At 52.3% G+C, this 17,193-nt stretch overlaps 1 protein-coding gene across 1 annotated transcript; it reads left to right on the top strand.

Moving 5' to 3' along the window:
* The first annotated feature begins 12,805 nt into the window (after window positions 1–12,805).
* On the top strand, window positions 12,806–17,193 carry Irgq (immunity related GTPase Q). The gene is given in 4 exon segments (XM_032894215.1): window positions 12,806–13,056; window positions 13,532–14,063; window positions 15,514–15,536; window positions 15,539–17,193. Coding segments are annotated over 3 exon segments (1,743 nt in total). The 5' UTR covers window positions 12,806–13,056; window positions 13,532–13,533; the 3' UTR covers window positions 16,729–17,193.

Genomic DNA, 17,193 nt, shown 5'->3' with positions numbered 1-17,193 from the left:
ACATACACACACACGCATGCACGCACGAGCGTGAAAGGAAAGAAAGGAAACGAGGCTTCTGCTTTGAGATAGGAAATACTAATTCATAGAAGCCAGGCACCAGCGCTGCTTTGAAAATAGAAGGTTGATTATAATGATAGCTACCATTTACCAAGCGTTTTCCATTGCCAAGTTCCGAGGCGCTGTACACGTGGCGCTCACGGAAGCTTGGCAGCTAGGAGCCTCTAGGAATAGGACCCTAATTACCACAGCAGCATCCCGAGGCCCTCGCGCACAGTCGACGAGGCCTGGCTCGGTGCATCTTGTGAAGAGTGTGGGCGCTGGGCGCACTCGGCTGATTCACTGAGAACCTCTGAGAGGATGCGGCCTGCCCAGGAAGTGGGGATACAGCGATGAGTGGGAGAACAGAAAGGAGACTGGCTTTTCGTCTCTTTGAGACAAGGTCTTGTGTGTTCGGGCTCTCCTCAGACAGCTCTGTAGTGCATTTTCCTGCCTTCGTCTCCTTTGTGAGGTTCTGCGGATGGACCCAGCCCCACTCACACCTCACAAGCACTACCAGCAGCCATGCCCCAGGCCCTGGGGGTTGTGTCATGATGGGGAGACTGAAAGCACGGTTCGAATTTAGATAAACCACGCAAAATATGGAGCCGGGGCGTGGTGATACGGTCTTGAAACCCCAGCATTCTGGAGGCTGAGGCATGAGTTCAAGGCTAACCTGGGCTACAGAATGAGCTGGAGACGGTGAGTGCTCTAGGGATGGATGAATGCACACAGCAAGTGAGGATGAGCAGCAGGAAGAGCAGGCTGAGGGCTGAGGGCTGGGGGAGGGGCCTGCTTGGGACGCATGTGCAGGGGTGGGGATGGGGGTGGGGTGGCGGTGGGCAAGTGGGTGCCCGGTGACAGCAGGGAGCTGAAAGGAACACAGCGCCAGACTGGTTTCAGTACCCAAAGGGCTGAGTTTTCTAGACAGACATTTGTTTTACTTTTGTTATTTTAAGACAGTCTCACAGCCCATGCTGGCCTCGAACATACTACATTGCCACTATGCGTTGCTGGTCTCCTGCCTCTGCCACCTCACTGCTGAGGTCCCAGGTGTGACCACACACGCACATGTCTAGCTTCATGCAGCGTTGGGAACTGAACCCAGGGCTTCGCTCATGCCAGGCCTTCACTGACTGAGCTGCATCTCTAGCCCCTTTGGGAATTTTATAACTGCCACAGCAGGGGTATAGAGGTTGATCTGATGGATGTTCCGTAGCCAGTAAGAGGCAGAGCACATATTCTGACCACTAAGAGTGGTGCTTCACGGGGTTGGGGATTTAGCTCAGTGGTAGAGCACTTGCCTAGCAAACGCAAGGCCCTGGGTTCGGTCCCTAGCTCCAAAAAAAAGAAAAGAAAAGAAAAAAAAAAGAATGGTGCTTCACAGGGTGGGTCTGGCCTGCAGGAGCTACCAACGATCTCCACACCATCATAGAACGGTGAGTAATACCACAAAAGACCTCTGCAAATGGAAATCTCACTGAGTGGTGGCGGTGGCGCACACCTTTAATCCCAGCACTCAGGAGGCAGAAACAGGTGGATCTCTTGTGAGTTCAGGGACTGGCTGGTGAGTTCTGGGATAGCCAGGGCTACACAGAGAAAAAAAAAATTTAAAATGAAAGAAAGGAAAAGAAAAAGAAGAAAATGGAGATCTGTGCTGCCAAACCCATGACAGAGCCAAGAAGAGGTTGTCTCCCATAAAGGAGGCCTTTGCTCCCTCCCTCCATCACCTCTGGATGCCCCAGGCTCAGCAGAGGAGCTCCATGCTTTCAGTTAGGCTGCACAGATGAAGTGTGACGGCAAAGTGGCTCCCTCACTGAGAATCTGCCTCAGGAATGGGGTTCAGGGCCACATCAGTAGCTCACCCTTGCCTGTTAAGATCCAGGTCCAGGGATCTGAGCCCTCGCCTGGCCTCCCTTGCCATTAAGAATCTTTGCATCCTGTTTCTGTCTGTCTGGACAACTTGCAGGAGACAGTTCTCTCCACTGTGTATCCCATGGATCATCAGGCTTGGCAAGCACTTAATCTGCTGAGCCGTCTTACAAGCAACATTGTATTTTTGGTAACCTGTTGAAACCACACACCAAAGTCTTTTACAATTTATTTTATTTAAATTCTTGTGCATTGGTGTGTTTGACCTGCGTGCGTGTCTGTGTGCGGGTGTCCAATTCCCTGGAACTGGAGTTACGGATAGTCATAAACTGCCTTGTGGGTGCTGGGAATTAAACCTGGGTCCTCAAGAGGAGTAGTGCTAGTGCTCTTAACCACTGAGCCTTCTCCATCCCCCAACATATCTCTTTAAAACTCACTCTTCCATAACTGATCACCGCTGCTGAGCATCCCAGGACCGGCAACAACTTCACGCTCACAAACAGAGGATGGCCTCTTGGTCCATTTATGCTGCCACAACAAAATGTGCGGGGCTGGGTACTTTATGAGGAATGTAACTTTACTACAGTTCTGGAGACTGGGTCGGTCAGGGTGAAGGGTGATATGCTTCAGTACCTGAGGACCACGTCCTCTCCCCAAATGTCTTGATGTGTCCTGACTGACAGGCAAGACTCCGTGTGGCCCTGGAGCACTTTTTTTACTTTTTTTTTTTTTCTTTTTCTATTTTTCGGAGCTGGGGACCGAACCCAGGGCCTTGCACTTCCTAGGCAAGCGCTCTACCACTGAGCTAAATCCCCAACCCCCCTGGAGCACTTTTTAAGGTCACTCAATGTCATTCGAAGATGCAGAGTCCTGATGGCCTGTAGACTCCCTTGCAGAGTTAGAGGAGGCCTCTCAAGGGAGGGAAGCCAACTGGCTCACTTTCAGCCTGTGGGCCTGTGGAGGAGCAGAGTCAGTCATGTCACGTGGCCAGGAGCAGAACGCTTACTTCCGATGTTGGGGTTCTGGTACTGTACCCAGGCTCAGCACTAGGAGGGTGGGGCTACTCACATTCAGAGCGGGTCTTTTCCCCTTAATGCTTTCTGGAAACTCCTTCCCAGGCCAGTGCTGTCCTGTGCAGTTCTAGGCTTCTCAATGTTGTCAGGTCGTGATGATCACTAGTAGGCTTAGATTTTTCAAAACCTACTTTAATTAACTCTTCAACCTCCTGTCTAGCCCACCCACCAGAGGTAGGGAGAGAGAAAGGTTGATAGGAAACAGGGGATATGGGCCTGTTTAGAAGCAGTTCTTTGGGGAGATCCCAATCTTCGTTGTCAGGATAGCTGCAGTCCAGTCCAAAACGTGGCCAGTCCGATCGGCAAATTCTAAACACGAATCAGAAGCAGCGGCTCAATCCAGAAGAAACCTCGAGGCTCCAAAGCATCGCAGGAGTCTGTAGAAGCAGCCGGAATATCACGCAAAGTTCTTTGGCGAGTTATTGTCTACGAAGTCAGGACAAGCCACTTGGTGAACCAATGCAAGAGCCTTGTCACTCTGTCTGTGGGCTTTTATTTATATTCTTTTTTTTTTTTTTTTTCCGGAGCTGGGGACCGAACTCAGGGCCTTGCGCTTGCTAGGCAAGCGCTCTACCACTGAGCTAAATCCCCAACCCCTATTTATATTCTTTCGAAGCATCACGCGACCTCTCATGTCTGCTTCAGCAAAACATCCCATGACATAACTCTCCAAAGAAACCATATATCTCCATGTCAGTCATCCTTCCTCAGGGCCAGCATTCTCAGCCTGTGATCTGTATGTGATACAGTTGCTTGTTTTATGCTGATCCCAGCCATAAAATTATCCCTGCTGCTGCATAACTGTGGTTCTGCTACTACTATTAATCATAATGTAAATACCTGTTTTCCAACGGTCTTTGGTGACCCCTTCCTGCAGGGAGTCCGGACCCACAGGTTGAGAATCATTGCTCTGAAGTCTCCTCCACTCAGTATTGTTACACTGGTCTCAGAGTCCTAGCAAATGAACACCGGGGACACAGCACCTGTGACCACAGCACATAGATAACCGATACAGGGGCAGCGTGTGCCGGTTGTGAGCCACACCTCCATGCCTAACCCGCCCAGCACGAGACTGCATTCTGAGCAGTGGAAAGCACTGTAGCTGCCATGGCGTCAGTAGCGGCTCGGGAACCGGACTGGTGCGCATACTGAAGGGCTAGACCCACGGGATGTGGGTAGCAGTGCTCAGGAGTTTGAACTTGGGAAAGGAGTGGGGTCTGGTGAAGCAGGAGGACCCAACGTTTAAGGGCAGTCAGGGCAACTTAGGGCTCAGTGGCTAAGAGTGCTTTTGCAGAAGTCCTGGGTTTGGTTCCCAGAACTGGCATCATAGCTCACAACTGCTTTTAACGCTACTCAGAGAGAATCTGATGCTTTCCACAGGGACCAGGCATTCCTGTGGTACGTTTGAAAACAAAATACACCGACCGTAGAAATGGCTCAACATTAAGCCGCATCTCCAGAGATCCTGAGAGTTCAAGTCCCAGCACCCACATGGTGACTCCCACTATCTATAATGGTATCTGATGCCCTCTTCTAGTGTTCAGACATAGCGTGCAAATGGAGAACCCATATGCATTAAATAATAATAAAGCAAGCAAAATACCGCACACATAAAATTGAAAAAAAAAAACTTTTAGAAAGTAAAAAACAGGGTGTTTGAGTGCTTCCCTGGCATCCTCCATGGTAGAGCCCCTGCCTAGAATCCCCCAGTGAGGAACTGGGGGCGTGGCTCAGTGGTAGAGCCCCTGCCTAGAATCCCCCAGTGAGGGGCTGGGGGCGTGGCTCAGTGGTAGAGCCCCTGTCTAGAATCCCCCAGTGAGGGACTGGGGGCGTGGCTCAGTGGTAGAGCCCCTGCCTAGAATCCCCCAGTGAGGGGTTGGGGGCGTGGCTCAGTGGTAGAGCCCCTGCCTAGAATCCCCCAGTGAGGGACTGGGGGCGTGGCTCAGTGGTAGAGTGCTTTCCTTAACACATCCAAGGTTCTGGTCTGTTTCTTAGAATGGCCAAAACAAAAGATCACTCAGAAATCTGTTTGTCAAGGTTCCAGTGGGGTGATGATGATGACTGATATCACACACCTTTAATCCCAGCCCTCGGGACACAGAGGCAGGTGGATATCCTGAGTTTAAGGCCAGCCTGGTCTACAGAGCAAGTCCTAGGGCAGCCAGGACTAAATGGAGAATCCCTATCTTAAAAAACAAAAACGAATCTGTTCCACTATAGGGGTGACTGGGATAGCAGGAATTTGGGGCGGGAACAAGTCTTTTGCAGCTGCTGAAGACACTGCCAGTTGGCTCATGCTTCTACCTCAAGGAGGGCCGCAAGTGGCTTCTGTACTCTACAGAGAAGTGCTGGAGTTGTAATGTTGGAGAGGTGGGGTATCCCAGTGCCAATGGTCACTGAGACCACCTCAGTTCTCACAGAGGTGAGACTTGCCCCTCTCCTAGTCTGTACTCACCTCAAGCTCAGAACCGGAGGAAGCCCAGAGTTTGCAGAAAGCTCCAGCATCAGTGAGCCTCGGGAAGGGTCTCCAGCTAAAGCCCTAAGTCAGCACAGCTAACGACTCTTGACACAGTCAGGAGCGCATGCTGAACCTGCATCCTACACACTGTCTTACTGGTGTGTGTGTGTGTGTGTGTGTGTGTGTGTGTGTGTGTGTGTGTGTGTGTGTGGCAGTTGGAGGCACAATATTTCTTATCCCCAGGAGCTTGAATTCAAGTATAAGGAAATTTCCCTCCAACACTGCCTCCCAGCCCGGATGAGTCCTGCAGAGAAAGGCAGACCAGGGCAAGCTGAGCAGTCTGGGACTTCTCTTAGGAGGTGGCAAGAGTTGAGACCAAAGTAACAGTGAGACTCTTTTTTTAAAAGATTTATTGGGGTTGGGGATTTAGCTCAGCGGTAGAGCGCTTGCCTAGCACGAGCAAGGCCCTGGGTTCGGTCCCCAGCTCCGAAAAAAAAAAAGATTTATTTTACACTGTACACTGTAGCTGTCTTCAGACACACCAGAAGAGGGCATCAGATCCCATTACAGATGGTTGTGAGCCACCATGTGGTTGCTGGGAATTGAACTCAGGACCTGTGGAAGAGCAGTCAGCGCTCCTAACCACTGAGCCATCTCTCCAGCCCAACGGTGAGACATTTTGCAGAGACCAGGTCTTTGCACTGCACTGGGAAGAAGTGCAAAGGTCCTGGGGCAGATCCTAGATCCCAGCCTGGCATTTGTGGCTGGGAAGGGAGGTGACTGCTGAGCCTTATGAATCAAGTTTTCAGATGCCATTGGAGGATGCCAGTGCGGCTGCAGGGGAATGTGGGCTAATATAGTGTAGTCTGTAGCAGAGACTGGAAGGCGGGTGTAGTAGGAAAGGGAGCAGCCAGGAGACAGGGGGATGGCTGCCTGAGAATTTGCTAGTCTTCAGAACACAGTAGAGTACAGAGCTCACTGATAGTGTGGCAGTGCAGCTGAGCAGAGAGCGCAGAAATCACATCAACCCATTTTAAGCCTTTTGGATCCAGTGGCTGTAGCTCACACCTGGGGTGTAGACAGAAACTTGGGGACCACCATCAGTGCCTTTCAAAGTCTTGGGATGCCATCTGAGGGGTGTGAGGCGTGTACCTGCCTTGGGAGATTTAATCTATCAGTTTGAGTTAAGGAATCAGCTCTTTGGGTTCTGGAGAATACCTAGGGCAGAAACAGGCTTTCACTAGGTGTCAAAGGGAAGACTTCACATCTGTAAAATGGCGTGTCGGGGAAAGTGATGGCCAAATGACCTCTCTCCATCCCCAGTTGTCACCCAGGCACCCCTCAGATGGCATCCCAAGACTATGAACGGCACTGATGGGGGTCCCAGGCGTGAGCTATAGCCACCAGATGCCAAAAAGGTGTAAAACAGGTCGCTGTGACATCTGTGGTCTCTGGCCAGCTGTACTGCCACCATATGGGTGAGCTCTGCACTCTACTGTGTTCTGAAGTCTGGCAAAGGAGCCCCAGGGTAACCCTGCCACGCATCTACCCACACCAGCCTGAGGTGGCAGTTTCCATGTGAGAAATGCTGTCCAGACTCAAGTAGGTCTGAGAAGGTGAAGCCAGTAGTCAGACAAGGGCTTGGCCAGTCCTTAACCATAAAGGGTCAAATGTCAAATGTTGAAGGTCCTACAGTCTGGGAGACAGCTTCTCAGTTTTCTGTCATAGTGAAGGTAACCAGACAGTAAATAATTGAGTCCAAGTATGCTCCCAAAACATGATTTGCAAAACCAAGCAACAAGCTGGAACTGGTCCTAGTTTGTATATGCCTGTTTGCCTTTTGCTGTGAATTCTCCTGTATGGGACAGGGACCTAAAATAGTGATGACTTACTTAAGACAGCATTTGTGGAGGCTGGAGAGATGGCTCAGTAATTAAGAACAGTGACTGCTCTTCCAGAGGTCCTGAGTTCAAATCCCAGCAACCACATGGTGGCTCACAACCATCTGTAATGAGATCTGATGCCCTTTTCTGGTGTGTCTGAAGACAGCTACAGTGTACTTATATATAATACATTTTCTTTAAAAAAAAAAAAAAAAAAAAAAGAAAGCGCTTCTCTTTCCCTGTTACATAGTAACAAGGCTCTATGAAGGTAACAGTGGCCTAGGTTCCTGCTAACTTCTTGTTTTGCCATTCTGCTTTGTTTAAAGATCTATTTATTTTATGCATACGAGTACCCTGTAGCTGTCTCCAGACAAGCCAGAAGAGGGCATGGAATCCAACTACAGATGCTTGTGAGCTACCATATGGTTGCTAGAAAATGGAACTGAGGACCTTCGGAGGGGGCAGTCAGTGCTTTTTTTTTTTTTTTTTTTGGTTCTTTTTTTTGAGCTGGGGACCGAACCCAGGGCCTTGTGCTTCCCCAGGCAAGTGCTCTACCACTGAGCTAAATCCCCAACCCCTGCAGTCAGTGCTCTTAACCACTGACCTACCTCTCCAAACTTCTCCTTTGTTCTTTCCAGACAGGGTTTCTCTTGTAGCCCTAGCTGTCCCAGAACTCGCTAGTAGGCCGGGCTAGCCTCAAACTCACAGAAATCCACCTGCCTTTGCCTCGAGAGTGCTGGGATTCAAGGCACGTACCACCACTGCTTGGCTGCTCTGCCATTCTCTGTTGCTTTTGTCTTCATGGTAAAGTTTGCTGGGTACCTTATGTGCACGTTCCACTTAGGAAGAGGAAAGGTAGTCTCTTTCCCAGACTTGGGGACTCTACCCAGGGAATTTAGTCAGAACTTCATCACAAGGCCACAACTAGCTGCAAGGGAGTCTGGGAAAGTGTTTGTCTCATTACTATTTGAGAGACAGGAATCATTTCTACCACATCCACTTCACTTGGAGGCTTTGAAAACATTGCTCAGGCAGTAATATAGGCTTAGTGGGACTCATTCCCAAGGCAAGGGAGACACATGGCTCTGCCCCTATTGACAGTGTTAGAAGCTCTTCATTGGGCCCTTCAGGAGAGCCAAAGACAAGGTCTCCCCAGGAATGCTCGGTGTCGGCCAAGAGAGACACAAAGCAGAAGGCATCTCTGTTTGATTCCAAACGAGTTCTTCCGCAGGGCTGCACCAGCCCTGCCCCGTGCTCTCTCCTTCCCACTTCCATATGTTCTCTGGCAGTGCCCACTCAGGAGCCAGCTCTCCTGCTTTCGATATTTTAATATGGATGTATGGTTTTTAGACACCCTTCCTTGTAGGTTTGCTCACGCCTCCTCATTTGTGCATATAAAAATATCTTATCACTAGAATGGTACTCAAAATTAGTCAAATAGGGTGTTAATCACCGGCAGCGGGCAGTATCTTGGAATACCATTGACCCTGTGAGTCAGGGAAAGCTGGCATAGGTTTGGAAGAGATGGGGAGGAGAACTGTGAACCCCACCCCTGGTAGACCAGGGTCCAGCTCACTCCTGTTTCTCATTCTCCCAAGGTCCGATGCCGGCCAGCAGCGCTTCACGTCCCTGCCTCCACCTGGGCACAGAGCCAGGGCAATTTCCTCCTGCAGCCCTGGCATCCATCTGGGAAAAATTAAGTGTGATTACAAAATCCGAAGCTATTTAACTGGGAATGAGGGAGCTAGGAATAATCTTTCCTTCTCGCTTTCTCAACACGCCTATTTATTTGATATCTCTGCTCCTGGGAAGGCCCAGTGTTCACCAAAAACTGCAGATGTGACTCTCACCTCTCGCCTTCCTGGTAGGGTAATTCAGTTCTTCCAGGAGACCTGTGCCCCTAGCGTGGGGTGGATCCCCCAGCTGTAGCACCCCATCATTGCAGAGATGGTTCACACCTACTCAGAGCACCCCCGAGCTTGCCCAATGGGGCCTAGCTTCCTGGGCAATGTCCAGAGCACTCAGTGCAGGCCAAGGGGCCAGGGGTGGTGTGGGCATCCTGTACCTGGTGGTGCTGCCTCAGAGAAGTGCATGGGTCTTGTCGGGTGAACAGGGCTTGGTGCCTGGACTGGTGAACAAGGCTTTGGAGGAGGGGAATAAGCAGGCAGAGATGAAACTGAATGAAGAGTCCCCACCCCCACCCCCCGCAGCTTCTGGGCCACAGAGTCTTCCAGTGTTCTTGCTCACACAACATAACTGAAACCCAGGCAGCGGCTGCACTGCAGAACCTCTAGGCAGCCTTGAGAATCCCCCCCAAGATCTGTCTTTGACCTCGGAACCACAGCCGTGATCAAAAGGACTGCTTTCTGTTGGACAACACTATATACAGGCCTGCTGTGTGGGGGTGGTGACATGAAGAGGTACAGCCAGTGTTAGAACCCACTCTGCCTGCCTGACAGAGGACATGGTGATTAAGACACTGCCTGGGGTAGAATCTCTTCAGCCGGAAAAATGGGGTCCTGACCTTAGCAACTCCACACCCTTGGAACGCTGCAGTGGTGGCCATCACTGCTCCCGAGACAGTGGCAAGCAGCCCTGGCATCTGGGAGTTGACCCTGCTAGGGCTCTGTCTAGGGAGCAGACACAATTTCACAGGTCAGCAGCAAGAGGCAAGGCTATGATGGGAGACAGACAAGAAGGAATCCTGCCCAAGCCACAAGTGGGACTGGCTAACACACAAAAACGCTGCTGTAGTGATCCCAGCTTCGGCCCTGCCTGCTCCATCCTGACTGACCACTGTGGATTTCTTACATCATGGCCAGGTATGGTGGTGCAAGGCTTTAGTCCCAGCACTTGCGAAGCAGAGGCAGGTGGACCTCTGTGAGTTCAGAGCCAGCCTGGTCTGTAGGCCAGCCTGGGCTACACATCTGACTCCCAGATGTCAGAGCTCCTTGTCTCAATTAATTGTAGACACTGTAGCACTGTTCCTAGCTAGAGGCCTTCTCTCAGAAAAACAGAACTAAAAAATCCAGTCATGGATGCTTCTGCTTTCTGCAGCATCCCATCCTGACTAATAACCCTCTTCTTTGAACCCTTCCTAAAACCACACACACAAGCCCAACCCTATAAACTCTTTTGAACACTGCCTGGGTCTTTCCACATGGTATATTTTGCAGTGCCCAATAAACTTGGTATGTGGCTAGGTGGTAGAGCCCCTGCCTAGAATCCCCCAATGAGGGGCTGGGGGCGTGGCTCAGTGGTAGAGCCCCTACCTGCCTACCATGTACAAGTCCCTGATTTTTTTTATCCTATTTTTTTACTTATATGTGTGTGCACCATATGCATGTTTGGTGCCTGCAGAGGTTAGAAAGAAGGCATTGGATCTCCTGTACCTGGAGTTATGTATGGTGTGAGCCAATATTGTAGGTGCTGAGAACTGAACCCAAGATCTCTGTAAGAGCGCCAAATGCTCTTAATTCCTGAGTTATCTCTCCAGCCCCCTGAATTTTGTTCTGAGCACCACAAATTGAGGGGTGGGGGTGTTTGTTTTGTTTCTCAAGACAGGGTTTTTCTGTGTAACAGCCCTGGTTGCTCCTGAACTCAGTCTGTAGACTCAGTCTCAAATTCATGGATTCACCTGCCTTTCACTCTCAAGTGCTGGGATTAAAGATGTGACATAGCCCTGGCTGTCCTGGAATCACACTGTAGACCAGACTGGCCTTGAACTCAGAGATCTGAGGGCCTCTGCCTCCAGAATTCTGGGATTCATGTGCCACCACTGCCTGTCTTAAATACAGGGTTTTGGGAACTGAATGGTAATCCCAACTTGTCCAAGCCAGGTGTGTTCCTTGTGGTCTATACCTGTGAGACACTGACACTACAGCTGCGGTACCAGTGACACACAGCCCACCATTAGTCCTGAATGAGATGGTGAACGTTATAGTCACCATAATTGTCATTCACAATTGGCAACGAATGCACCCAGTACAGAAAACTTTCAGTTAGGGGCCCTGTTGTTATGTTATAATTTAAATTGAATTTCAGTAAAGTCAAGTTTTCTACAGCTAATTCCATACCTGCCCTATGGAAGTGAGGTGTGGTGCCCTTTTTGGTTTGTTTATAAAGACAAGATTTCTCTGTGTAGCCCTGGCTGTTGTAGAACTTGCTCTATAGAGCGGGCTGGCCTCAACCTCAGTGGAAAGCCTGCCTTTACCTCCCTAGGGCTGGAGTTAAAGTGTGCTACAAAACTGGCCCAGGTCGCACCCGTTTGCTACAGAAAACTGAAGCGCAGCCGTATTGAAAGTCTAGGGAAAAGGTGGGGCAAGAACCTTGAGGAGTCATTCCAGGTAATGATATCCCCAGTTACAATGTCACACCCCACACAAGCCTCAGCTAGCAACCCTTTATTCCTCTAAATGTTGCCCTGCTTCTGCCTGTGTACCCAGACCAAGGAAAATCATTTTGATCATGAGAGGAGGCCATTCCTGGCAGGCAGCTAGGGTCACTGCAGCCACCTTCAGCAGGTCGGGGCGTGTCACTCCTGCACCCATCCCCTCTGTCAGGCAGTACCCAAAGAGGCCGCCTCCTGAGCTGTCGACTCTACTCCTTGGGAGAAACTTGCCCTCTACAGTATCTTCAGAGCGATATTCTGATAAGGAAAAAAAAGTGGGCGAGGCTACCTATGTGTCACCAGCCATAGTGGGCCCCGCTCTATTGACACCCATTGAACTCTAATGACACTCACTAGAAAAGCGTCAGCCATCTCATATGGGAGACCCCTCGGGTTTGTGACACCTCGGTCTTCAAGTCCCTTTGACCTCATCTTCGCGAAGCCCAATTCCCTTGAAGGTGGAACCCTTGGTCTTTCATACCGGTCTCATCCTAGTTTCTCACGTGTCAACCCTAACCCTAACTCCACACAAGCAGTGGTGCTCACACCTGAGCCCGCCTTCTCCCAAGAGACATCTTATTTAACATGTGATTCCTGTTTCACCCGTAGTCACCGCCGCACACGTTCACTAGTTCATTTCTGGATCCCACTGCTCCCATGCACTGCCTTCTGCTCCTAGTTCTTGATGGTCACTGGTCTCTTGCTTTCCTTCTCCTAAAAGGCTGTCCCTTAGCTGCGCCTGAAAATAGGTCGCCACAGCTTTGCCACCGGAAGAGAGCGGGATAGGTTTTCCCGGTCTCCAGACTCCAGTGATCTCTGGGCCCTATTGCCCCACTATTATCTCCGAGTTAGGTTCAAGGTTGCAGCCCGGCACCAGTACAGTCACTGCAGCCAAGTCATCGGAAGGGCAACTGGAGAGGTCCTTCCCTGCCCAGGGGTGCATGATGATGACGTTAGTTGTGTATTCCGTACACTAAATTTACTGCGCGGGCGCATCGCTTCCTGTCCTCCTTTGCCGTACAAGCCTTAACTTACTACGCAGGCGTATTGGTTGCTGGTCGTGGTAGGGCACCGCCCCCAAACTTTCTGCGCACGCGCGTGGGCTTTATTGTGCCAATGCCCAAACAGCCTTCGCTAGAAAGAAAGAGCTGCCAAGAATTCTGCGTCTTCGCGGTAGCACTCCAAGACACACCCGGTCGTGGAAGGAATGACGTCAGGATAGAGCCACCTGAAGGAGTCCGGATGTCTCTAAATCCGGACACCCCTTCCCCTTCAGCCGCTGTCATTTCGTCTTAAGGGGCCGGGCCTCCGTGTTCTCCAGGCGTGTCACCTCTCTGCTCGGTTGGTGATTTGGAACGGGGAGGGGAAAGACCATCCTCGAGTTCCCGAGTGATTGGCAGTCAGGTTTCTGAGGGTTTTTGGGTTTTGTTTTGTTTTGTTTTGTTTTTTTAAATAGAGAAATGCATTCGTGTGGAGAATGGGTATACACCTGACTCTCCAGGGAATAGGCCCTGGGGGTTGGGTTTCTAGGTCCTACAGTCTGACGCTAGAGAATAGAAGTAGGCTGGAGGACTGAAACCTGGATCTACAGTGAAGCAGTTAGGAAAGGGTGTTGACGGGTGTGGCGGCGCACGCCTTTAATCTCAGCACTCTGGGAGGCAAAGGCAAGAAGATCTGAGTTTCAGGGCAACCTGGTCTACATAATGAGTTCAGGCCAGCCAGGGCTACACAGCGAGACGCTGTCTTAGAAAAGAAGCAAACAAGACAGTCTTACATGCTTTCTGAGGGATGTCTTTCCCCGCCTCTTGCTTTCCAGCAATGCCTCTGCCTCAGGGTGATGTGACTGCCTTATTCTTGGGGCCTCCCGGCTCGGGAAAGTCCGCGCTGATCGCCGCGTTATGCGGTAAGAATGTGGACGCGGTAGAAATTCCCGATGGACGGCCGGACTCTGGGGTCCCCAGCCTAAGAGCTGCAGCTCCGGGCCTCTTCCTGGGTGAGCTGAGTTGCCCACCCGCAGCCCCCGGGCCCTGGGCGGCGGAGGCCAACTTGCTGGTATTGGTGCTACAAGGATCTGAGGGAAGCGAGGAACCCTTGACCCCAGCTCTGGGAGAGGCAGCACGGGCCGCCCTGGCCAGAGGAACCCCGCTGCTGGCTGTACGGAATCTGCGTCCTGGAGATTCCCAGAATGCAGCTCAGGCCCGGGATGAGACTGCGGCCTTGCTGGACAGTGCTGGGTTAGGAGCTGCCCCTCTCTTTGTGCTGCCCGCGGATTGCAGCAGCAGTGACGGCTGCGAGGAGCTAGAGCGCCTGCAGGTGGTGCTGCGGACTCAGGCGGAGGCACTGCAGGGGTAAGGAGACAGGCTGGAAGGGTTGGCCTAGATCCAATTCAGCTAACGAGGTCTTTAAGGTTCTTGAGCCCTGTTCCTAGAGAGTTAGAGGCAAGCCTTTATTGGCTGTCCACTCGTCCATACCCTACTTATTTGCTTAGGACAACACCCCCAGCGCTACCACCACCACACCCATGAGCACAGATTTTGAGATCAGGGAGACTTGCCATAAGCAAGGATCACTTTTCTGTCATTTAAAGCCTGTACCGTCCAGGGTCAACTGGAGGGCCTGCAACAAAGGTCCTATTTCGTGCAAGCTCTCCAACATCACAAGCCCCCTCTCCGGTGAGAACTGGAGAAGCCCAGATACATATGCAAATACTTGTGTCAGACACGATGCTGGACTCCATCTCTCTGTGACATTTGGGATCCCTCTCCAGCACCCCCATCTTCCTCATTGGCTTGGTCCTCACGTAACTCCCCTCCCTTCCCCTCCTTCCCTGCCCTAGCACCGACCCATTAAGGAGCTTTATTTCCGGGGTTGGGGATTTAGCTCAGTGGTAGAGCACTTGCCTAGCAAGCGCAAGGCCCTGGGTTCGGTCCCTAGCTCCCGAAAAAAAGAAAAAAAGAAAAAAAATGAGCTTTATTTCCAGTTGCTCGTCCTAATCTTCCATTCCCAGTTCCCTCTCAGGTCTATGCTGCCCACTGGACCTCAATCCACGTACCCTCTCCCCAGCTGCCAACTCATTTTATGGTTTTCAAGATGGGGCCCAGGAAGGGTCTGCATCAGCTGGAGAGCGGCTTCTTTAGTTAGCCTCAGCGGCCCGCCAGCACTAAATGAGATCTCTTCCCCCTGCATGCCCTTCCTAACATCCACCCTCAGGAAAACACCTTTGGGGACACCATAGGCCACACTGAAATTGCCATTATGTCCTTGTCTTCCTCTAAGCCCCACCTCATAGAAAACGTGTCCTGCCCGGCACATCATCGAAAAAGCTCTGACCCCGAGGGCTGTATCAATGGAAAGTCTGAACGGGGTCCTCATCTTAGTTTCTGTTGGAAACCTGATCTTAAGTTAGTTTGCCTGTGGGATCCAGACCTCTGGCCTCTGGGTAGCTAAGCTCTTCCTTTAACTCTCTTAACTTTCTGGTCCTCCCCCACCCTGGTTTCCATTTTTTTTTTTTTTTTTTTTTTTTTTTTTTTTGAGGCAGGCTTTCTCTGTACTTCAGCTGTCCTGGAACTGACTCTGTAGATCAGGCTGGCCTTGAACTCAGAGATCTGCCTGTCTCTGCCACCCTAGTGTTGAGATTAAAGGTGTGTGTCACCATGCCCGGCCACGCCTTCTTTCTATATGCTTTACTTCCCTACTTCAGTTCCTGAGATTCAGATTTTTTTCCCTGAATTGCTCGCTCAGCAGAGTTTTGCTCTTGCTGCCTTTGACCATCCCCCACCCCCTCTCCTACCTCCTTAGGCTCCTGCCTCCTGCCCAGGATGGCTTGAGGTGCTGGGCGCAGCAGAGCTGGAAGCTGTTCGTGAGGCCTTCGAGACTGGTGGCCTGGAGGCGGCGCTGTCGTGGGTGCGCGCTGGTCTGGAGCGCCTGGGCAGCGCTCGAGTGGACTTGGCGGTGGCCGGCACCACCAACGTAGGCCTTGTGCTGGACATGCTACTGGGGTTGGAGCCTGGCGACGCGGGTGCTGCGCCTGCCTCTGAACCCACTGAGCCCACCCCTTATCCTGCTCCAGAGCGCCCCAATGTAGTGCTCTGGACCGTTCCCCTGGGCCCCACAGCTACATCCCCTGCCGTCACCCCTCACCCGACCCACTACGATGCCCTGATCCTCGTCACCCCTGGGACTCCCACGGAGGAGAACTGGGCCCAGGTCCGCTCGTTGGTGTCCCCAGATGCTCCACTCGTCGGTGTGCGCACGGACGGCCAGGGCGAAGATCCACCCGAGGTTCTGGAAGAAGAAAAGGCTGAGAATGCAAGGGATGGGAACTCAGGCGATGCACGCAGCGAAGGAAAGAAACCTGGCATCGGGGACTCAGGATGCTCTGTGGTTCGGAGCCCAGAGGATGAGCAGTGGGAGGTGCTGGAGGAGGCGCCTCCGCCCGTGTTCCCTCTGAGGCCCGGCGGCCTCCCGGGCCTGGGAACCTGGCTGCAGCGCGCACTGCCCACAGCTCAGGCGGGAGCGCTGCTGCTGGCGCTGCCACCCGCAAGTCCTCGGGCGGCGCGGAGGAAGGCGGCAGCATTGCGGGCAGGGGCGTGGAGGCCAGCCCTCCTGGCTAGCCTGGCGGCAGCCGCCGCTCCAGTACCAGGACTGGGCTGGGCTTGCGATGTGGCGCTTCTCCGGGGACAGCTGGCCGAGTGGAGGCGCGCGCTGGGCATCGAACCCGCGGCCGTGGCACGACGTGAGCGCGCCTTGGGCCTGGCTCCCGGAATACTGGCCACGCGCACGCGCTTCCCGGGGCCGGTGACGCGAGCCGAGGTAGAGGCCAGGCTGGGGTCCTGGGCAGGTGAGGGCACGGCCGGAGGTGCGGCATTGGGCGCGCTCTCCTTCCTATGGCCGGCCGGTGGTGCAGCGGCAACAGGTGGGCTGGGTTACCGTGCTGCGCATGGTGTACTGCTGCAAGCCTTGGATGAGATGCTGGCTGATGCTGAGGCGGTGCTGGGACCCCCAGAGCACTGATTAGTAAGGCGCGCGGTGGGGCTTGGGGCAACTGGTGACTTGGTTCGTAGCCCCATAGCCTCTGAGATTAAGGAGTGAAGTTGTGTTACTCAAATCCGGAGACTTGAAGGAGACTGGCATCTCGGTGAAATCCGAGACCTACAGTCACCCGATTTCCGTGGCTCTGAATGGGAGTAGGGTCTATGCGCCAGAAGTGTGTCAGCCAGATACCAATGCAGTAAAGGGAGTTGAGGGCCTGGGACTCATAGAAATGGGAGCCTTTTGGCGTCCATCTGACACCTGGTCCTCAATCTCTAGAAGCCTTGATTCCTGCCTTCCTATGAGTGAACCTGACTATAGACCGGGTGCTTCAGGGAGTTAGAATCCTTGGAGCGCTGGGTCCCAAAGGGAAACGAGACGTAAGTTGTCCGATGAAAGAACAGATTTGCCGGAGCTGTGAGAGTCTTAGAAAAAGTCTGGTTCCTA

The sequence above is a fragment of the Rattus rattus genome, chromosome 2 (assembly GCF_011064425.1).
Source record: "Rattus rattus isolate New Zealand chromosome 2, Rrattus_CSIRO_v1, whole genome shotgun sequence".
In the NCBI taxonomy this organism is placed as follows: domain Eukaryota; kingdom Metazoa; phylum Chordata; class Mammalia; order Rodentia; family Muridae; genus Rattus; species Rattus rattus.
Note: the sequence above shows the minus strand (reverse complement) of the source record. Positions and strands in the feature narration are given on the sequence as shown.